Source organism: Oncorhynchus mykiss, chromosome 26 (assembly GCF_057628025.1).
Source record: "Oncorhynchus mykiss isolate SJ-2025 chromosome 26, ASM5762802v1, whole genome shotgun sequence".
NCBI classification, from domain to species: domain Eukaryota; kingdom Metazoa; phylum Chordata; class Actinopteri; order Salmoniformes; family Salmonidae; genus Oncorhynchus; species Oncorhynchus mykiss.
Window position 1 is genome coordinate 12,890,837 of NC_143047.1, and position 23,786 is coordinate 12,914,622.

The following is a 23,786-nucleotide window of genomic DNA, read 5'->3' on the forward strand; positions in this document are numbered from 1 at the left end:
CTTTTTGCCTGGACCCAAACATTGTCAGTAAGCCCCATAGTAAAATCTAGGTGTCTAGTGAATGGAAAACCATAGTAAATACCTCTGCATGAGAGGACAGTGGATTTTGTTCCTCCAGTAGCTTGATCTTTTTTTGATTGATTTGACACTATTTCGTTCCCCCGTTCATGATTATCAACGCGCTGAGTGGCTTTACAGTCAAGAAATGACTGTGATGAGATGAGTTTGACAGGCCCGACAGAGCCTGCACTGAGAAGACCTGGCACTGTCCCAATATGATTTCTCAATCTGAAACTAGTCGATTCGTCTCTAACGAGCCTAACGAGAGACAAGAGAACAGGTGCTCATTTAGAGAGCCAGGGCCCTGCACGTTGTCGTGGCATCAATGGCCCCTACAAAAGGGATGAATGTTTTGGGGGAGCACGGACACACAGTCACGAGGATGGATGTCCTCTCTGGTCCTCTGCCTCTCGGCCCAAAGGCAGTGTCCGGAAATGGGTCACATGTGCAGCTGTTAACAAGCCCTCTGAGCAATGCTGTGGGATCTCCCCAGGTTAGCCAGACAACACACACACACACACACACACATTGTGCCTGTAAGTCAAAGGAAGAAACTGTCAAGACTATGCATGTCTTTTGGAAAGCACAAGCTTTGTGGTTCATCCCACATTCATCTGTTTGTTTAAGGATCCAACCATTTTTTTTATTTTTCGCCTAAAATGACATACCCAAAGCATATTCTTGATACCATTTGAAAATAAACACTTTGAAGTTTGCAGAAATGTGAATTAATACATTAGATCTGGTAAAAGACTACAAAAAAATATGCGTTTATTTTATTTTTTGTACCATCATCTTTGAAATGCAAGAGAAGGGCCATAATGCATTATTCCAGCACATGCGCAATTATATTGTGGCCACTAGATGGCAGCAGTGTACCCGTATGTGCAAAGTTTGACTGATCCAATGAACCATTGCATATCTGTTCAAAATGTTGTATCAAGACTGCCCAATGTGCCTAATTTGTTTATTAATACATGTTCATGTTCATAACTGTGCAATCTCCTCAAAACAATAGCATGGTATTCTTTCACTGTAATAGCTACTGTAAATTGGACAGTGCAATTAGATTAACAAGAATGTAAGCTTTCTGCCCATACCAGATATGTCTATGTCCTGAGATTTTTTTGTTTGTTACTTACAACCTCATGCTAATCACATTAGCCTACGTTAGCTCAACCGTCCCACAGGCATAATCTACGATGAGTCCAGCTGGCAAATAGGCCACGTCATGGACTTCTCCTGCCTCCTGTCTTCACTCTAGTCCCAGGTACCCCCTGACTCTGTCGGTCTCTACTGGCACTGCACTGAGCATGTGGTCAGCATACACCGGGCCAGCCTATAGAGAGACAAGCTGACCAAGAATGTGACCTCCTGTGCTTTCAAATCAAATCACCTCACATAGCCCGGAGGGATGTCGCCTACACTTCCAGACAGCCCACCCCCCAGCTTGTGTATGTAAGTCACACACACACATATATACCCGTCTGTGTCTCCTTAAAGGGGGATTACACCCCCCCCTATACATTCTCTTTTACACATTATACCATACGGTGGGGGGGGCTCTCTCTGGAGAACAGAGGGGGAGACGGGGGTCTCTTTCATGTCATTGTGGTTGTAATGTACATTCCTTTCAGTGAAACATCTGACTCTTGTACTGTATGCTAATTTCAGAGAGGCCTCCAGCCTCGCTCATCATGGCACTGTGCTGTATTGCACTGTACCATACAATTCAGAGGTGGGCTGACTACACATAGTCGACTGTCTCTTTAGTGCAGTTGTGTTGCCAGCTATTGTACTTACTGGGCATGTCTACTGCAGTGTGAACAAAGAGAAAGCCTGGTAGACAGCCAGTGATTCTAGGAGAGGAGACACATATGAGAAGTGACTGTGCATGCCCTATGGGGGTGTCAATCCCCCTGCAACAAAGGGATCGTGAGGGAGAGAGGGAAAGGAAAACATCCTCCAGCTGAAACACTTTACTCGGACATGGATCAATTGCATGGGTACGTAAACATGACCCATCACACATGACAAGGAATTCCATTCCTCAATGAGTTAAGTCTATAGTGCATCATTCAACATATTAGCATTTCATTGCTCAGTGAAGAGATGTTTTGTCTTCATCCGTCATGGGGGCACATGTCAGCTGGAGAGGATAATCACTGTTCAGAGATAGCATGACAGCACTGAATTTACTGTTAACTACTGTGACAGTGTCACTAAACACTGGTATGTCTAGTGCAAATAACATCTTAAGCATAGCCAGCCATAGAGACACAAATAGCTGAGGCCTTCCTCGCATGTCAATCTCTGTCCAACAACAGGGCATCCTAGGGTCTCCATTCGTGTGTGTTTTCCTCTCTTCTGCCACCAACAACAGCAGTCCTTTGAGAGGTGGGTCATTAGTGACAACATGAGGTTGTCATGAGGTTGTCTGGGGTTACATGAGAACACAGCAGTCAGCCAATGGCTTAGATCTTACCATGTGGCATCTCACTCTGCTGTGGGGACACCCACTGAAGACTATTGGAGCGGCAGGTAGCCTAGCGGTTAGAGCATTGGGCCAGTAACCGAAAGGTTGCTGGATCAAATCACTGAGCTGACAAGGTAAAAATCTTTCATTCTGAACAAGGCAGTTAACACACTGTTAACCGGTAGGCTGTCATTGTAAATAAGTATTTGTTTACTGACTTGTCTGGTTAAATAAAAAGGTTATTTTTAGTATTTATTTTTTATTTAAGACTACTGCAATGGCCAACCTGAGACTCCAAGTGACCAATGGAGGATGGATGCTGCTGAAGTTACTGTTTGACCCATATTTTATTATCCTCCATCATGGAGTAAGAGATCAGATGAAGACCATGGGAAATGTGTCTTAAATAATTATTGAGATGAGTGTGTCCAGGAGAGAGAGAGAGAGAGAGAGACCACACAGAGAGAGAGAGAGAGAGAGAGAGAGAGAAATGGGGGATGTGGGGGAGAGAAAGAGCAAGAGAGATGCAACCATGAGAGTGGGGGGCGGGGGTGTCACGGGTTCTTAGTTTAGGATGTTGTTAATCCGAGGTTGCCGTTTGACGTGTCCCCAGCTCCTTCAAAACCCTGTGATGTTCACACAGATAGATGGTCCGTGCAGGAATAATAACCATGCAGAACACCAGCTTTACTTCAATCTTATTCACATGAGACTGGGACTCGGGTGACGTAGAAGTCCCTTGACGTAGCTTCAAACCCATGATTTCTCACACAGTGGAAAGAAAGGCACAGATGATGAGATGGAAACAACGGTAGTCGTGTTACTGGTCCCAAGTCAGCGCTACGATTTCCTGTTCAAAGAGTAATACTGTCCACATACTAAGTACGCCAAATAATCTGTTGGTTAGTCACAGTGGGTGTAGCTAGGAGTCTGGCTCGCAGTGAAGCCAGGAGACTACCCAGAGAAGAAGGCCAGACCATACAGCAGGCTAGGCCTACACCATGAGCCATTCAGACAGACACAGTGGTGTGCACTGCTGGACGTGTGATGACTGTCGAGGTTCTCATGCTTGGCTCACACGGTCTCTTTAAAAATCAGCTTGGCAGAAAATCAATGGTGCTGCTTTCTACAAGAGGCAGAACATCAGCTATCTTTCTCACACAGCCTATAACAGCTGTTTTTCATCTACAGCAGGGGGGTGGGATCATGGGGCATGTGAAAATCGCATGGTTAAATCTGACAGTTTAACATACATTTATTTTGTGTTAATAAAAGCTGAATACATCCACATTTTTTCAGTCATAAATGATCCATATGGTTTAATCCATATCGTGTTTCGAATGCACATGCTTACCCTAACACACACACACGCTTACCCTAACACACACACACATGCTTACCCTAACACACACACACACACACACACACACACACACTTACCCTAACACACACACACACGCTTACCCTAACACACACACACACGCTTACCCTAACACACACACACGCTTACCCTAACACACACACACAAACTTACCCTAAGACACACACACAAACATGCTTACCCTAACACACACACACAAACATGCTTACCCTAACACACACACATGGATTCATATAGCCTACACGATGACTAGGTTTAACCTGATCTATGCAGAGTAAACCAACGCTCTGACACACACAAAGCACATGCAATGGTGATCGAGCAATTGGATTCAATTATAGTAGATGTCAAAGCAACATTTCCAAAGCAATAACGCGACAAATGCGCAAACCTTGCTGGGGGAAGTTACTATCAAGTAGGTGCTGGCTGGGTAGGTAGCCTATCACCGCACTGTGACAGAATAACGGTTCCATGTCCTCGAGGGTGAAAATAAGCAGATCACAAATGCTGGCAAATCATCCCCTTTTGAAAATAATAGATACATGTTGCGAGCGATAATGATGCCCGACCTACCTTCATATCATTGACAATCGCCTGGAATAGTCCACCTAACGCCCCGCACTCCTTCTCCACCGTCTCCATGTTCACTAAATCCAGGATTCACCAAATACGGACAGGGCACAAAACCCCACCAAATGTATTTCCACGGTAGAAATAGCGATGCGGAGCCTTCTTCTTCTTCTCTCTGCTTCTGTGCCCAGCGTGAAAGACAGGATGATGAAGTTTGTTTAAATGAGAAAGGATACACAAATATCGTACAATTATTGTCGTCGACTGTCGGCTCGCTCCCCGTGTCCTTGGAACACCAAGCTAGTGATGATGAGAGAAAAGAGAGGTTGCTCTCTCTCCCGTCCCAGCTGCGGGTCTAGAGCCCGAGTTAGGAGGTAAAGCATGCAGAGGGCACCGCGATGCACACTCTCATCTTCGGGTAGCAAGGAAAAATCGAGTTGTGTTGATGCGCGTTTATAGCTCCGGAATGATCTATCAAAATGTGAGACAGTAGGTTGGCGAGTAGACCTACCAGGGGAGCGCGAGGCTGCCCGTGATTGGAGCAGAGGCAGTGGGGCTGCGCTGCGGAGTGAGCAGAGCCGGTAATTCGATCTATGGGAATTGAAAGGGGCCGGACAACTCTCTTGTCACATGGAGGTGGTGTTTGTGAGGGAGGGGTTATGCGTGCGGGGGAACGCGCACACACACACACACACACACACACACACACACACACACACAGACAGACCCCCCCCCCCCCCCACACACACACACACGCACACACACACAGACCCACTACAACACACTAGCCCATCAAATATTTCAGTGCGATAGAAGATAAACATCAAATAGATGTATCTACCAGCAAACAATGGAATGGGGACGCATGCCTACCACAATGTCAATGAATGAGACACAGGGAATGAGCAAACATGATTTCTAATACAGAGGAGGGTTGACTGTGTGCATGCTGTATGACCGGATAATGTTCTCTATCCAAGAACGGATTGAGATGATTATAATATAGTTGTGCAGTGGTATGAATATTAATTCAGATATAACACTGTAGTCTAACGACCAGGTTTGTCACAGATAGCATATTTTTGTTTGTTTAGTTTTAATCATCCAAAAAGCTATTCAAGGCCCCATTGTTGTTGTTGTTTAATTGATCCACAACAACTGAGCCATCACAAAGCCTTTCCCCAGCGCACAAAGGCTTTGTGATGGCTCAGCTGCTTTGGATCAATTCATTAGAGCATTTCACACAATATGGCTATTACGCAACACTACAGGATCAACAAATATGCTTTCTGTAGTGTTTGAAGAAAAAACAAAAAAAATACATTAAACAGTAGCCGCAAAACACCAGTCTCAACATCAACAGTGAAGAGGCGACTCCGGGATGCTGGCCTTCTAGGCAGGAATCAGGACAATAGAATTATGGTCAGATTTGCCAATGGAGGGCAAGCTTTGTACGTGTCCTCTGGATGCCCATGTGACATGCTGGTAGAAATGAGGTCAAATGCATATACATTTTACTGCAATATACAGTCCCCGTCACTAGGAGCACCACCTCTAGTTGATAATTATCTTGTTTGCTTATGTCCTTACAGCTCATTGAGTGTGGTCTTAGTGCGTGCATCGGCTAGTGTTGGTAAATAGACAGCTACAAAAACTATAGATAAAAACTCTCATGGTAAATAGTATGGGCTACAACTTATCATGAGGTGCTTTACCTCAGGTGAGCAAAACCTTGAGACTTCCTTAATATTAGAGGTCACACTCAAATAGACACAGACCACCATCACTCGTCTTTCCTGAGGTTGCTGTTCTTTCTTGTCAATGCACGGAAAACCCAGCCAACTGTGTATTATCCATGTCCTCATTCAGCCACGACTCAGTGAAACATAAGATATTACAGTTATTAATGTCCCATTAGTAGGATAGTCTTGAATGGAGCTCATCCAATTTATTCTCCAGTGATTGCGCATTCGCCATCTCATGACTTGACTTTAAAGAAAAATAATGTTATTTAGGATTAAATTAATCATGTAACAATTAACTAATTAGGATCTGGGGCACCACGAGAGCAGTTATTTAAAGAATTACCATCTCCCGAATTAAACTCTAAAAGTTATTTACCTATCACATTATAAATAGTCAATTTATTAATCACAACCTCGTATCATATCATCATTCTAAACAGTCGTAACCTCCTTGCATCTGCAAAAACCCGAGCCATACTTATGTTTTAGTACTACACAAATTGGTTGAATTATTTATTTACTAGCTTATTAAATGGGAACACAGGATAAACATACACACTTAATAAGTTAAAAACAGGTCCCTAGCGGACTGACAACAACGTGGTTGCTTGTTACAAAAGAGATGGAGAGGGAGGGAGAAGGACAGACTTAACATTGGTACTTTCAGAAACTACTCTCACTTACAGTAACCATATACTTTGCACACAAACCGCCGCCCACTTTGAGTAAGAAATCATGTATGTATTTACTTGAAATGCCTTGGTTCGCCGGATCTCTCTAGGGGGACAGGGCAGCCTTGGAAAGGGAGTTGGGCACGCTTGTAAGGCTCTGATTGTCCAAAAGGGTTCCAACAAGTCTTCTACTGTTGGGCCTCCTGGGTGGCGCAGTGTTTAAGGGTGCTGTACTGCAGCGCCAGCCGTGCCACCAGAGACTCTCGGTTCACGCCCAGGCTCTGTTGTAACTTTGTCTCTCCCGAGCCCGTACAGGAGTTGTAGCTACTTATTGGATACCACAAAAAAGGGGTAAAAATTATTTTAAAAAATATATATATATGGTACTGCTGTTCATTTCTGTAGTTGTCCGGTATCCGGTGACTTGTCGTGTAGTCCTGAACAGAACTACAATGTTTATTTTCCTTCCATTCACTCTTGAAAATGTTTCTTTGAATATAGGCCAGACAGCCATATCAATGGTTCCCAGTTGGGTGATGAGAGTCGCTTAATATGACAGTTTGAGCAGGTCCTACTTAAATTCTCTTTTGAAGATACTTTACTTAGGACAGCCATACCAGTGTCCAGGAGGTGAGTTTATCGTCTGTACCTCGTGATGTTATTCAAAGTTCAAACCACTTTAAACGTGCAGCTGCAACTTGACACTTTTCTAGTCTAGTATGTTCATTTCTTGACTCATAATTTATGCAGTTTGTTCGAAAGGGCGGTTCTGTCAGGCTGACATGCTCTCTGACCTCCCTCGGCGGTGTGACTTGTCACTTCTACAAAGTGATGAAAAACAATTATCTCTTATAGTTTCTCAAATCACATCCCTCTCTTAACAAAAACACTTTCATAATTGTTCATATTACATGCACAACGCATAGTATGGAAACTTTGTACATGTAGTGGGTATACATTCCAAGTTATAGTTTTTCCTTCATAATTTCTTTCATGACATCACAAAATAACAAACAAAATGACATTAGTGTTCTATAGATCCCCTCTGACCATTCCCCACATTGGTCCCACATTCTATGTTCTAAATATTGTTCCAGTATTCGCGTTTGTACATGTTAGAATGTCGGCGGGAAAAATCTCTTGAAACAAAGGACATTCCTTTGATGAGTGTTGGTGAGGGAGACATGAATCTTCTGACCTATTTGGATTCTCGTGTACAGTCATGACAGCCAGTAAGACGGATGGTAAAGACATACTATCCACTGCTGATGAATTCTCACCAAGCACCCGGATCTGCGGCCCCTGTATCAGCGCCTCCTCTTCATACGAATGATTGGGATTTGGGCCTGGTCCGGGAGGAGCTGTAAATCTTTCGCCTCCGATTCATTAACAACAACAAAAGTGTCCTGTCCAAGGTGAGTAATTGCTGTTCTGATGTCCAGAAACTCCTTTTTGTCATAACAGACTGTAGCAGAAACATTATGTACAAAAAAGTTACAAACATTGGGAAAAAATACATGAAATAGCACAGTTGGTTAGGAGCCCTTAAAACGGAAGCCATCCCCTCCGGCACCATTATATTATAATGTATTGGTGTGATAAAAATGGATGTAATAACATACATTTTAAATACATGGTAGTTAAGCACTCATTTTGCTATTGAATTGAACAGTAAATATTCATTTAGAGGTATAGTAGTATAGTGGGTTGCCGAAGGGGTTAGCCTTTTAAACAACACAACACAAAGCTATAACAGTTCCGTGAATTCAGAGTTACCTGCAGGTAACTGCAGGTTATGTCTATGACCCATATACAGTTGAAGTCTGAAGTTTACATACACTTTGGTTTGAGTCATTAAAACTTGTTTTTCAACCACTCCACAAATTTCTTGTTAACAAACTATAGTTTTGGCAAGTCGGTTAGGACATCTACTTTGTGCATGACACAAGTCATTTTCCAACAATTGTTTATAGACAGGTTATTTCACTTATATTTCACTTCACACTAAGTTGACTGTGCCTTTAAACAGCTTGGAAAATTCCAGACAATGATGTCATGGCTTTAGAAGCTTCTGATAGGCTAATTGACATAATTTGAGTCAATTGGAGGTGTATCTGTGGATGAATTTCAAGGCCTACCTTCAAACTCAGTGCCTCTTTGCTTGACATCATGGGAAAATCTAAAGAAATCAGCCAAGAAAAATTGTAGACCCCCACAAGTCTCGTTCATCCTTGGGAGCAATTTCCAAACGCCTGAAAAAAACACGTTCATCTGTACAAACAATAGTACGCAAGTTTAAACACCATGGGACCACATAGCCGTCATACCGCTCAGGAAGGAGACACTCCTAGAGATGAACATACTTTGGGGCAAAAAGTGCAAATCAATCCCAGAACAGCAACAAAGGACCTTGTGAAGATGCTGGAGGAAACAGGTACAAAAGTATCTATATCCACAGTAAAATGAGTCCTATATCGACATAACCTGAAAGGCCGCTTAGCAAGGAAGAAGCCACTGCTCCAAAACCACCATAAAAAAGCCAGACTACAGTTTGCAACTGCACAGGGGGACAAAGATCGTACTTTTTGGAGAAATGTCCTCTGGTCTGATGAAACAAAAATAGAACTGTTTGGCCATAATGACCATTGTTATGTTTGGAGGAAAAAGGGGGAGGCTTGCAAGCTGAAGAACACCATCCCAACCGTGAAGCACAGGGGTGACAGGATCATGTTGTGGGGGTGCTTTGCTGCAGGAGGGACTGGTGCACTTCACAAAATAGATGGCATCATGAGGCAGTAAAATTATGTGGATATATTGAAGCAACATCTCAATACATCAGTCAGGAAGTTAAAGCTTGGTCTCAAATGGGTCTTCCAAGTGGACAATGACCATAAGCATACTTCCAAAGTTATGGTAAAATGGCTTGAGGACAACAAAGTCAAGATATTGGGGTGGCCATCACAAAGCCCTGACCTCAATCCTATAGAAAATTTGTGGGCAGAAAAAGTGTGCGTAAGCAAGGAGTCCTACACACCTGACTCAGTTACACCAGCTCTGTCAGGAGGAACGCGCCAAAATTCACCCAACTTATTGTGGGAAGCTTGTGGAAGGCTACCCGAAACGTTTGACCCAAGTTAAACAATTTAAAGGCAATGCTAACAAATACTAATTAAGTGTATGTAAACTTCTGACCCACTGGGAATGTGATGAAAGAAATAAAAGCTGAAATAAATAATTCTCTCTACTATTATTCTGACATTTCACATTCTTAAAATAAAGTGGTGATTCTAATTGACCTAAGACCGTGAATTTTTACTAGGATTAAATGTCAGGAATTGTGAAAAACTGAGTTTAAATGTATTTGGCTAAGGTGTATATAAACTTCCGACTTCAACTGTATTTAATTTCAGTGCCAAAATTGTAACGAGATACGCCATTATGAGCTCTGGCCATGACCGGTCAAGCTGTAAAGCCATGGTATGCAGAAGCTGGGGCCCCTGATACAGTGTTAAAGGACAGGGTCATGACTACTGAGTGCCCTCACTCTGAATGACAGACAGGAGTCAGGGATGGTGGGGCCGTCTTGGTGTCCACCGAGAGCCAACAGACCTCGCTTCTCCCATGAGCTGGCAGGTCTCATTCTCTGCCTCATGCTCTCTCTCCTCTCTCTGCCACATTTCTCAGCATGCACTAAAAACACAGGCTTCAGCATCCAACGTCCACATCTCCATACAAGCAGCTCTCGCATGGCTCGGCCTGTTTCATGTCCTTACTTCACTTCTTATTGTTTTTATTTCGTCTCTTATAAATTTGACCCTTCGCTTTTTTCTCATCTCTCCAAGTCTATTTTTCTCTACAGTCTTCCATTATGCTGCTCCTCTCCTCCTTTCGGATCCACCCTGAATGGTTATGGGGAGCAGATGGACAGAGGGGGGAAAACACAGGGCCAGGGAGGAGGGTAATGTGATAACATATGCTGCACATTCTATTGAAGTTTCTAACAGATTACACACCAGGGACCCATGACAGTCAAACAGACAGACAGAGAGCGAGAGAGAGAGGAAGTGACAATTATGAGTAAAGACTTGTCACAGGCCGCCTGTGCACAGTCTGTTGTAAGTATGAGGAGGCTGTCTCCTAAGATGAAAGAGATTCTCCAATAATTTTATCCAGTAGTTCTGAAAGTAGCACTCACGAGCCAAAAGTGGTCCCTGAAAATTGCTAGTATAACATATGTGCAGATATGTACACCACGTCATTGCTCTCTCGCTCTGCTGTGTGTGCATCTTGCTAACTGTCACTCAAATGGCGAGGGGCTGAGGCTCATTGGCTAGAACTCAAATTGCTAGGAGTCTGGCCTCGTGGGGGGAAATGTAGGGAAAATGGCGCAGCACAGCTTTCAGAAAAGCTAGGGATTTTGTGGCTAATTGAGGTAAAATGGCAATTCTGCTAATAGATTATGCATGTATGAACTACACATTGACACATCCAGCCCAAAGTGAGAGGTTTAAAAAATACTTAGTAGTCGCTAAAGTTCCGGAGCATGTCTTTCAGGAGAGGTAGGATGATAGGTAAATCAGACAGTAACAGGTTCATAGTGTAATTCCAGTATATACACATTCATTTGTGGCATGTACAATGGTGATACCTGCAGGTAAACATGTTTAAACTTAATCAATGGTTGTAGAGCAAAGAGTAAAAGATCATGTTGAACTAAAGAGAGATAGAGGAGTCCAACAGAGCAGCTGGTGTATTGCACCGGAAAGGAGAGTGTTCCTGTGATATCATGCAGTGTCACAGTAAACATTGAGTTAGAGGGAGCATCCTTCCTCATGTCTGTTCCTTTGAGCAGATGATGACACGAGCACAGGAGCATTACACAGTCAGGACCGGGACTAACACGAGCACACTTCGAACAAAACTGTCACATCCTCCAAATAGAGACTTCAGGGGATTCAGAGGGAGAATAGTTGTAACTTAAGCCTGTCTGAAAATCGAATCAAAATGTATTGATCACTTACACAGATTTGCAGATGTTATCGCAGGTGCAGCGAAATGCTTGCGTTTCTAACCAGCAGTACAGTAACATCTAGAAATACAATAACAATACACACATAATCCAAAATCCTGAATAAAAAACAAGAAATTAAGAAAGAACAGAACAAGCAATATCAGAACGAGCAATGTCAGAGTCTGGAGTACATGAAAATGGTGTGTATAGACAGTATGTCCATGTCTTCCTTTCAAGAATATTCAATACGTATCTAGATATATGGGCTCCAATACGTATCTAGATATATGGGCTCCAAGACGTATCTAGATATATGGGCTCCAAGACGATACAGGAACGATACATTTTAGTTTGAAACGATTCGGTGCGATTTGGTTCGATAAGAGAAACGAATCAATGCGATTCGGTGCGATTTGGTTCGATAAGAGAAACGAATCAATGCGATTCGGTGCGATTTGGTTCGATAAGAGAAACGAATCAATGCGATTTGGTGCGATTTGGTTCGATAAGAGAAACGAATCAATGCGATTTGGTACAATGCGATACAATTCGATGCACTAAAATTTGATGAGTAAACATATTCCTTTTCCATTGTAAATGAAAATCTGCTGCTGATGGAGATCATGAGCTGGATCTGTCTGAGCTGACTTCTATGTGTGTGTATGTGTGTTGAATGGTTTAGACCAGTGGTTCCCAAACTTCTCATAGTCCCGTACCACTTCAAACATTCAACCTCCAGCTGTGTACTCCCTCTAGCAGCAGGGTCAGTGCACTCTCAAATGTTGTTTTTTGCCATCATTGTAAGCCTGCCACACACACACTATACGATACATTTATTAAACATAAGAATTAGTGTGAGTTTTTGTCACAACCCGGCTCGTGGGAGGTGACAAAGAGCTCTAGTAGGACCAGGGCACAAATAATAATCTAATAATAATCAATCATTTTGGTCTTGATTTAGCCATCTTAAATATACAATTTGTATTTGTTCATCGAAAATGCTGAATAATGAGAGGTTAATGAGAAGGGTGTGTTTGAAAGGATGCACTTAAAACCTGTTGAGGATATGGCAGACTTATGCCCCCTTTGGAGGAATTGGGTACCCCTAGTAAACTGAAAAAAAAATCTGTAAAAAGTTGCTAATATATGCATATAATAATTATTATTGGATAGAAAACACTCTAAAGCTTCTAAAACCGTTGGAATTATGTCTGTAAGTATAGCAGAACTCACATGGCAGGCATTCTTCCAAACTAGTTTTTTGTGGTCATGAAAGTTGGAGCAACTTTGACGTCATCGCCCACACCCTTCCCAACCAGTTATGATTCTGGGGAGACTTTATATGTCTTCCACTAGATGTCCTCATTCAGTAGAGCTTTTAATCGTTCAAATCCCGCGAGAATTGGCCCTATGGGAGTGATTTGAGTAAGTGCCGCGAGAAAAAAACCTGTGCGTTAGGGCGCGAATTGGTCACAGCCATTCCTTTGTTCCAGCACTCAGAAAAAGGACCAGATGATGACCGGTTGAATTGAAATTTGTTTTGTGTGTTTAAAACATCATAAAGCTTGCTTCTGCACTTAGTTTGACCTGTTTAGTCGACATATAATATGTAATTTTGAAGTTTTGATGTGCAACTTTTCCGGACCAGAGGACATTTTGGGTGCATTTCAGCTGATGTTATTAGCAGTAGCTAATACAAAGACGCAAGACTTGAAACCAAACGATGTATTGGGTAAGTATGAAGCCTTCCAGAACATTCTGAACGAAGACCATCGAAGGTAAGGGAATATTTATGCTGAAATCTGTGTTTCTGTTGACTCCAACATTACGGAGAAATGTAGCTTGTATCTGAGCGCCGTCTCAGAATATTGAATAGTGTGCGATTTCTGTAACGTTAAAAATAATTGTAACAAAGCGATTGCATAAAGAAGCAGTGTATCTTTCTAACTATATGTAGAACATGTATATTTAGTCAAAGTTTATGATGTCTATTTACGTTATCTTGCCGCGCTACCTAGATTTCCTGCGGACATTTTTGAGTAATTTCTGAACATGAACTCAATGTAAATGGACATTTATGGATATAAATGGCATATTATTGAAAAAAAAAAAAAAGTAAGGTGTAACATGTCCTATTACTGTCATCTGATGAAGATTTTCAAAAGGTTAGTGAATGATTTATTTTTTAATCCTGCGTTTGTTGATTGCATGTTTTGGCTATTCAAATGAGCTGTGTCTGGTGGTGGTTTGACATATATATGTGCTATGTTTTCGCCGTAAAACATTTTAGAAATCTGACTTGCTGGCTAGATGAACAAGGTGTTTATCTTTCATTTGAGCTATTGGACTTGTTAATGTGTGGAGGTTAAATATTTCTAAGAATATTTTTGCGTTCCATGCGCCACCGTTCCAGCTGAAGGTGGGAGGGTAGATTCCCAAATGGGAACCAGTATCTCTAAAGACTCTGCAATGTTGGGTTGTATTGGAGAGAGTCTCAGTCTTAAAATAATTTTCCACACACAGTCTGTGCCTGTATTCAGTTGTCATGCTAGTGAGGGCCGAGAATCCACTCTCACATAGGTACGTGGTTGCAAAGGGCATCAGTCTCTTAACAGTGCGATTTGCCAAGGCAGGATACTCTGAGCGCAGCCCAATCCAGAAATCTGGCAGTGGCTTCTGATTAAATTACATTTTCACAGAACCGCTTGTTGCAATTTTGATGAGGCTCTCTTGTTCAGATATTGGTAAGTGGACTGGAGGCATGGCATGAAAGTGATAATGAATCCAGTTGTTTGTGTCATCCGTTTCGGGAAAGTACCTGCGTAATTTTGATCAATTTTCTGACCATTGATGCACCTGTACTGTGTCTGCCTTCTAGATGGTAGCGGGGTGACCAGGCCGTGGCTTGGGTGGCTGAGGTCCTAACTCTTTGGCCTTCCTGTGACATTGGGTGCTTTATATGTCCTGGAGGGCAGGCAGTGTGCCCCCAGAGATTTGTTGGGCTGACTGTCGTATCAGGCGGTGATACAGCATGACAGAATGTTCTCGATGGTGCATCTATAGAAGTTTATGAGGGTCTTATGGGCCAAGCCAAATTTCTTCAGCCTCCTGAGGTTTTTCACCACATTGTCAGTGTGGAAGGACCATTTCAGGTCTTCAATGATGTGCACGTCAAGGAACTTGAAGCTTTTAACCCTCTCCACTGTGGCCCCGTCAATGTGGATGGGGGCGTGCACTTTCAGCTGTCTCCTGTAGTCTTTGCTATCTCCTGTAACCCACGATCAGCTCCTTGGTTTTGTTGATGTTGAGGTAGATGTTGAGGTAGTTTATTTTCTTGGCACAACTCCGCCAGGGCAGTGTGCAGTGTAATGGAGATTGCGTCATCCGTGGATCTGTTAGGGCGGTACGCAAATTGCATTGAGTATAGTGTGTCGCGTAAGGTGACTGTGATATGATCCTTAACGAACCTCTCAAATCACTTGATGACAGAAGTGTGTGCTATGGGGCAATAGTCATTTGGTTTGGTTACATTCACTTTCTTGGGTACAGGAACAATGGTAGACATCTTTGGACACTGTGTTCAGATGAGCTTCAATGCCATACAACTCTCCTTCCGTGGCCTCCAACTGCTCTTAAATGCTAGTAAAACAAAATGCATGCTCTTCAACCGATCACTGCCCGCACCTGCGCGCCCGTCCAGCATCACTACTCTGGACGGTTCTGACTTAGAATATGTGGAGAACTACAAATACCTAGGTGTCTGGCTAGACTGTAAACTCTCCTTCCAGACTCACATTAAGCATCTCCAATCCAAAATTAAATCTAGAATCGCCTTCCTATTTTGAAACAAAGCATCCTTCACTCATGCTGCCAAGCATTCCCTCATAAAACTGACCATCCTACCAATCCTCGACTTCGGTGATGTCAAGGCACTGTATTGTAATTACTTCACCACCATGGCCTATTTATTGCCTTTACCTCCCTTATCTTTCCTCATTTGCACACACTGTATATAGTATTTTTCTACTCTATTATTGACTGTATGTTTGTTTATTTCATGTGTAACTCTGTGTTGTTGTATGTGTCGAACTGCTTTGTTTTATCTTGTCTGGGTCGCAGTTGTAAATGAGAACTTGTTCTCAACTTGCCTACCTGGTTAAATAAAGGTGAAATAAATAAAATAAATAACTAAAAATCTTCAAGCAAGTGGGGACATCATACAAGATATTGGGATAGGGAAAGATTGAATATGTCCTTAAACACTCCAGTCAGCTGGTCTGCTGGTCTGAACATGTCTTGGAGGTGATAGGTGGAAATGACCAGCAACACACATCATCTGGAATCTTTTCTTCTGAATGTAACACCAGAACTTTGAGGGTTAAAGTAGACTTCAGGCACCACACTCAATATCCCACCTTGATAAATCAATATTCACAGGTCTCTCTGAATTCTGTTATGGTGAATTGGATTCTTCGAGGGGACATTTTAAAAGGCTGAGTTCCTGGAAGGCCAGTTCCTCTCAGCTCTGGGTGAATATGAGAGCACTTGACTAATGAATTTGGACTAGATGTCAAATGGATGTTTAATCAAGTGGTAGAAATATGTTGGAATGTGCTGGAACAGGCAGGAACTGACACCTAACCTTTATATCAATAGTGAAATATTGGAAATATGAATCACTTGCTAGTTAAGTTTAAGAAGGGAAAATACATTAGAACAAAGCAACATTGTACTGTATAATGGTTTTCCTCCATCAAATTATCATCATTTTATATACAGTGCCTTGCGAAAGTATTCGGCCCCCTTGAACTTTGCGACCTTTTGCCACATTTCAGGCTTCAAACATAAAGATATAAAACTGTATTTTTTTGTGAAGAATCAACAACAAGTGGGACACAATCATGAAGTGCAACGACATTTATTGGATATTTCAAACTTTTTTAACAAATCAAAAACGGAATAATTGGGCGTGCAAAATTATTCAGCCCCTTTACTTTCAGTGCAGCAAACTCTCTCCAGAAGTTCAGTGAGGATCTCTGAATGATCCAATGTTGACCTAAATGACTAATGATGATAAATACAATCCACCTGTGTGTAATCAAGTCTCCGTATAAATGCACCTGCACTGTAATAGTCTCAGAGGTCCGTCAAAAGCGCAGAGAGCATCATGAAGAACAAGGAACACACCAGGCAGGTCCGAGATACTGTTGTGAAGAAGTTTAAAGCCGGATTTGGATACAAAAATATTTCCCAAGCTTTAAACATCCCAAGGAGCACTGTGCAAGCGATAATATTGAAATGGAAGGAGTATCAGACCACTGCAAATCTACCAAGACCTGGCCGTCCCTCTAAACTTTCAGCTCATACAAGGAGAAGACTGATCAGAGATGCAGCCAAGAGGCCCATGATCACTCTGGATGAACTGCAGAGATCTACAGCTGAGGTGGGAGACTCTGTCCATAGGACAACAATCAGTCGTATATTGCACAAATCTGGCCTTTATGGAAGAGTGGCAAGAAGAAAGCCATTTCTTAAAGATATCCATAAAAAGTGTCGTTTAGAGTTTGCCACAAGCCACCTGGGAGACACACCAAACATGTGGAAGAAGGTGCTCTGGTCAGATGAAACCAAAATTGAACTTTTTGGCAACAATGCAAAACGTTATGTTTGGCGTAAAAGCAACACAGCTCATCACACTGAACACACCATCCCCACTGTCAAACATGGTGGTGGCAGCATCATGGTTAGGGCCTGCTTTTCTTCAGCAGGGACAGGGAAGATGGTTAAAATTGATGGGAAGATGGATGGAGCCAAATACAGGACCATTCTGGAAGAACCTGATGGAGTCTGCAAAAGACCTGAGACTGGGATGGAGATTTGTCTTCCAACAAGACAATGATCCAAAACATAAAGCAAAATCTACAATGGAATGGTTCAAAAATAAACATATCCAGGTGTTAGAATGGCCAAGTCAAAGTCCAGACCTGAATCCAATCGAGAATCTGTGGAAAGAACTGAAAACTGCTGTTCACAAATGCTCTCCATCCAACCTCACTGAGCTCGAGCTGTTTTGCAAGGAGGAATGGGAAAAAAATTCAGTCTCTCGATGTGCAAAACTGATAGAGACATACCCCAAGCGACTTACAGCTGTAATCACAGCAAAAGGTGGCGCTACAAAGTATTAACTTAAGGGGGCTGAATAATTTTGCACGCCCAATTTTTCAGTTTTTGATTTGTTAAAAAAGTTTGAAATATCCAATAAATGTCGTTCCACTTCATGATTGTGTCCCACTTGTTGTTGATTCTTCACAAAAAAATACAGATTTATATCTTTATGTTTGAAGCCTGAAATGTGGCAAAAGGTCGCAAAGTTCAAGGGGGCCGAATACTTTCGCAAGGCACTGTATATAATTTTGTCAGCATGAAGACAGTCTACTTAAAAGGCTTTTTGAACAATATTTAGCCAAACATTTCTGGAGTCTTAAATAGAGATCCCTTAAGTTAGATATGTCTAGAATATCAAAGAAGTCAGTCTTAGGTTTCAGACTTAAACTTTGTGTATACATTTGACCTCACTATCTCATTAAAAGCTATGTATGTGTGTGTGTGTGACAATTTTCCAGAGCAGTGTTTTTAAATCCTCGTCCTGGGGGTGCACATTTTTTATGTTGCCTTAGCACTACACACCTGATTCAAATCATCAAAGCTTGATGCAGAGACGGAAGTTGAAGCCAAACATCTCACTTTTTTTCAGGTGGAAAAATTACTGAGCAGAAAAGACACAGCTTCTATCGCATTGGTGCCTATGGGTGAGCCACAACTTAACTTTGTCACACCCTGATCAGTTTCACCTGTCCTCGTTATTGTCTCCACCCCCTCCAGGTGTTGCTTGTTTTCCCCAGTGTATTTCTCCCTGTGTTTCCTGTCTCTCTGTGCCAGTTCGTCTTGTATGTTTTCCAAGTCATCCAGCGTTTTTCCCGTTCTCCTGCTTTTTGCATTTTCCTTTTTCTAGTCCTCCCGGTTTTGACCCTTGCTTGTTTCTGGACTGTGTACCCGCCTGCCTGACCATTCTGACTGGCCTGACCACAAGCCTGCCTGCCACTCTGTACCTCCTGGACTCTGATCTGGTTTTGACCTTTTTGCCTGTCCACGACCATTCTCCTGGCTACCCCTTGGGATTAAGTTAATAAACATTGTAAAACTCCAATCTTCTGCCTCCTGTGTCTGCATTTGGGTCTCGACTTGTGCCTTGATACAGTTAAAACGACATGATGATCATCTTGCTTGATGATGAGTTAATTTAAATCAGCTGTCTAGTGCTAGGTAAAAAACAAAACAAATGTGCACCCCTTTGAATCCCTGGGACCAGGATTAAGAAACATTGATCTACAGACTGCTTGAAGCGTCTTCCCAATAATCTATCAACTAATCAATCACTTCATGAAATCTACTCATCTAGATAAATCCCATGAACTCAACTCCTTTTCATCGATCACACATATTCACTTACACACAAACACGTAGTTGAGTCAGATCAGTTCTGACTGCAGAAACACCATCTCCAGAACTCATATGTCCCTAACCCGTTAAAAGACTGCATTAAATGGATGGGGAAAAAGTAATAAAAAAAACAATTTAATATGTCAAGAATTTCTGGGAAATGGTTCAATGCGTGTGAGCCAAAGCAAACCTCAGTCTCATTTTGAGGGTCGTTACCACAGTCTGTGTGACACTACACAGACAGGTCTCTGACTGGCCTCTAGCAATCAGACTATTTATGGAATATGATATCACACAAGCTATGATTAATCTCTCCCATGATATTTCCCAGCAACACTTACAGAGCATTTGGAAAGTACTCAGACCCTTTGACTTTTTCCACAGTTTGTTACGTTACAGCCTTATTCTAAAATTGATTAAAAAAAAATGTCCTCATCAATTTACACAGAATACCCCATAATGACAAAGCAAAAACAGTTTTTCATATTTTTTGGCAAAGAAAAGCTCACATTTACATAAATATTCAGACCCTTTACTCAATACTTTGTTGAAGCATCTTTGGCAGTGATTACAGCCTCAAGTCTTCTTGGGTATGACGCTACAATCTTGGCCCACCTGTATTTTGAGAGTTAATCCCATGCGTCTCTGCAGATCCTCTCAAGCTCTGTTAGGATGGATGGGGAGCGTCAATGCACAACAACTTTAAGGTCTCTCCAAAGATGTTTGATCGGGTTCAAGTCCGGGCTGGGGCACTCAAGGACACTTAGAGACTTGTCCCGAAGCCACTCCTGTGTCCTATTGGCTGTGTGCTTAGGGTCGTTGTCCTGTTGGAAGGTGAACCTGAGTCCTGAGCGCTCCGGAACAGGTTTTCATCAAGGATCTCACTGTACTTTGCTCCGTTCATCTTTCCTTTAATGCTGACTAGTCTCCCAGTCCCTGCCACTGAAAAACATCCCCACAGCATGATGCTGCCACCACCATGTTTCACCCTAAGGATGGTGCCAGATTTCCTCTAAAAGAGATGCTTGGTATTCAGGCCTTGTTTTCATCAGACCAGATAATCTTGTTTCTCATGATCCTGTAGGTTCCTTTTGGCAATCTCCAAGTGGGTGGTCATGTGCATTTTACTGAGGAGTTGCATCCGTCTGGCTACTCTACCATAAAGGCCTGATTGGTGGAGTGCTGCAGAGATGGTTGTCCTTCTGGAAGGTTTTCCCATCTCCACAGAGGAACTCTGGAGCTCTGTCTGAGTGACCATCGGGTTCTTGGTCACCTCCCTGACCAAGGTCCTTCTCCCCGATTACTCAGTTTGGCCGGGCGGCCAGCTCTAGGGAGAGTCTGGGTGGTTCCAAATGTCTTAAATTTAAGAACGATGGAGGCCACTTTGTTCTTGGGGGACCTTCAATGCTGCAGAAATGTTTTGATACACTGCCAAAGGTCTGTGCTTCGACACAATCCTGTCTCTGAGCTTTACGGACAATTCCTTCAACCTCATGTCTTGGATTTTGTTCTGACATGCGCTGTCAACTGTTTGACCTTACATAGGCAGATGTGTGCTTTTCAAAATCATGTTGAATCAATTGAATTTGCCACAGGTGGACTCCAATCAAGTTGTAGAAACATCTCAAGGATGATCAATGGAAACAGGATGCACCTGAGCTCAATTTCAATTTCTCATAGCAAAGGGTCTGAATATTTATTTAAATAAGGTATTACTGTTTTTTAATTTTATACATTTGCAAACATTTCTAAAAACGTGTTTTTGCTTTGTCATTGTGGGGTACTGTGTGTAGATTCATGAGGATTTGTTTTTATTTGATCCATTTTAGAATAAGGCTTTAACATAACAAAATGTGGAAAAAGTCAAAGGGTCTGAATACTTTCAGAATGCACTGTATTATATTACTATTGTCCTCATAAGGCAGTTTATGTGTAGGGTTTTATCACAACCCTATTAGGGGTTATGGATGAGTGAAGAGAGTAGTAAGATGGCACTTTGACAGGGTCTTTGCTCTGCTCTTGCTTCCGTGTCTCTCCTCTGTTTACATTTGAATTCCTATTGTTGGGAGGCGAAGATACAGGCTGATTCAGCAAGGGGCCTCAAGGAACTTTAAGAATGCTTCAGATATACACTGACATACAGTATCATATGCAAAACCAATGGTAAGAAGGAAAGGCTTCAAATTCTAACCATTCACCCATTTACAAGAAAATGGTTGTAAAAGAATATGGCTGTGAGTCAGTTGCACCTCAAAATGTGTACTTTTGAAGGATGGAAACTCCTTTTCCTTCTTTCTGCATGAGTAGGAAACAGGCTGTATTACCATATTTCAGCATTATCCCGGCTTACCCACCTCACGGTGTTAAGTGGGTCAGGATGAGTCACCCAACCAGCCCTCTCCTCTCCTCTCCCCTCCCATCTCCTTTCCTCTCTCTAAGGCTTGAGAGCCTCCTGGAGGAGGCAGCACTAGAGAGCCAGCCAGACAACACACACCAATCCACAGCCCCCAGACTCAGAGTGGCAAGTACAACCCACAACAGAGGGACCACTCTATTGTGACAGTCGCTATGTTTACTGTCTAATGGAATCAATCAGAAGAATGCATAAAGGATAGTGTCTTAGGTATACATATAAATCAGCTGGGGATGCTCAACCTCGTGTAAATGATATGGTTCAAAATAAGGGATGACAATAGTGGTGTTACTATTTCACTACTGCATCCATATTACTTTACTCCTAACACCCAAATTCCAGCAATTGCAGTACATTAGCCATTCCAAACTCAGACCTGCAGGGCCTCAGAACCCTGTTCGATGGTGGTGGTAGTGATGGTGGGGGTTAAAACAGGAGCAATACAGAAAGCCATCACCAGAAATGCAGAGTAACAGTCTGCACACCAAATGTTTATATCTCACTAGACCAAAGCCCATGACCCACAACCAGTTGTTTCCTATTCCTCAACACTAGGCAGCTATGGAAAAACATCCATGAAATAAAGACAACCACTTATTCTAACAACTCAGTCAGTCACTCAACCAGCATGTCTCAGCTGCACAGTACGCATCAGAAGGTGCAGGCCTACGTCAATACTGTGAGTGAAATGATACAGTACGTCAAAGGTTCCTTATGTAATTGTTTGAGTGTATATTTTAATTTATTTTGTGTGTTATAACACCTTGTGAGATGTACTATATCTGTTTCAACAAGTACCACTGCTAGTCCCCACAGAGTGAACGATAAAAGGCACTAAAAGGATGAAGTCTTTCTTCGAAATGGGAGCAAAACATGTTTTGTGAAAATATAGTCCCCCACTTCCCCTCTGCCAGCCAGGAACGCTGAATTATTTAGTTAATTTTTTTATTTTGGATAAGTAAGCACTTTAGATTTCCTTTATGTAGACACAGGTTCTTTACTTTGTTATCATGCTGTTGTCAACAAAATGTGACCCGATCCAGGAAACTAAGTGTATGTCGCAAGTCACAACTTCAGAGGAGAGCCATTTGAACATTTTTTTTAAAAATCATCAAAATGTGTTTTTTGGGCAGAAATGCCTTCTCGAACATGTGAACTTACATGTGCCTTAATAACAAACTTGTATGCCACCTGTAAATACGAATACAATTGTTAAATCACGAGCCATGTTGGTTAAGCCACAGAAAAATACTTTCCCACTAGCCATGATTGGCTGAGATAATGAGTGGGCTGAACATGCAGAGAGAGGAGTTTGGATTGGTCTGCCATATGGAATGCTTCTGTCTATTTAAGCTGGTCAGTATGTGTTGGTAATCCTGTCAACACGGCTTTTTTGAAAAATGTACTGTGTAGTGGAGCTGCATAAGTGTTGCTCTCCACTATCTGGAGGATCAAGTTTTCAAATCAGTGGAATTAGAGTATGATAGCTAAAGAGACGGAGAAAACACCTGTCTCCGGATTACATCTTCAAACTAAGGTCAACCGTGGCATTCGTGACAGGGAGACGCGTCCATCATGCATGAGAATGTATACAGGTAAGATAGTCTAGGGTTAGCTAGCTACATTTTCTGATATTACACGTTCTAATTTTGACAGAAAATGGTTTAATTTCAAGCTAAAGTGTACTGTTAGTTAGCTAGCTAACATTTGCTGGCTGTCTCCCTAGCCGACCTTATTATTCGTATCCCAGAGCCGTTTGCTTTTCTAGTTAGAGCCTAATGTTAGCTCGTTAACATTGAACCTGGTTGGTTAGAGCCCAGCATATTCATGCAGTGTAGTAATGACTTGGTTTTGCACTGTGTTCATTGTTGTTTAACTAACTCACGTTAGCTAGGAGGCTCGTTAGCTTATGTGATGTGTGTGATCTTACATGTTGGTTACCTAGCTAGGTTCATTGTT

At 42.2% G+C, this 23,786-nt stretch overlaps 1 protein-coding gene, 2 long non-coding RNA genes and 1 pseudogene across 7 annotated transcripts in view; 3 read left to right on the plus strand and 1 right to left on the minus strand.

Annotated features, from left to right (window-relative positions):
- mtss1lb (MTSS I-BAR domain containing 2b) overlaps positions 1-5,108 on the minus strand; it is a 72,090-nt gene extending 66,982 nt beyond the window's left edge. For 2 of the 4 annotated variants that reach the window (XM_021585974.3, XM_021585972.3), the window contains exon 1: positions 4,491-5,079. In XM_021585974.3, coding sequence (XP_021441649.3) covers positions 4,491-4,559 — 69 coding nt within the window. In that variant the 5' untranslated portion in view covers positions 4,560-5,079. Of the gene's footprint in view, positions 1-4,490 lie in introns of all 4 variants that reach the window. The other 2 variants (XM_090222136.1, XM_021585969.3) reach the window with 2 other exon arrangements.
- The window catches only part of LOC149971375 (uncharacterized), a 318,492-nt gene that overhangs the window by 43,337 nt on the left and 251,369 nt on the right, over positions 1-23,786 (plus strand). The gene's annotated exons all lie outside the window — the stretch shown is intronic.
- Positions 18,667-19,121, plus strand: LOC149971376 (uncharacterized). Its single transcript, XR_016492403.1, has 2 exons — positions 18,667-18,723; positions 18,927-19,121. It is a non-coding gene; the product is annotated as an uncharacterized LOC149971376 (long non-coding RNA).
- Positions 22,456-23,786, plus strand: part of LOC149971377 (adhesion G protein-coupled receptor G3-like) — a 36,915-nt pseudogene continuing 35,584 nt past the window's right edge. The window contains exon 1 of the transcript XR_016492404.1: positions 22,456-22,506. The product of XR_016492404.1 is annotated as an adhesion G protein-coupled receptor G3-like (transcript). The remainder of the gene's footprint in view (positions 22,507-23,786) is intronic.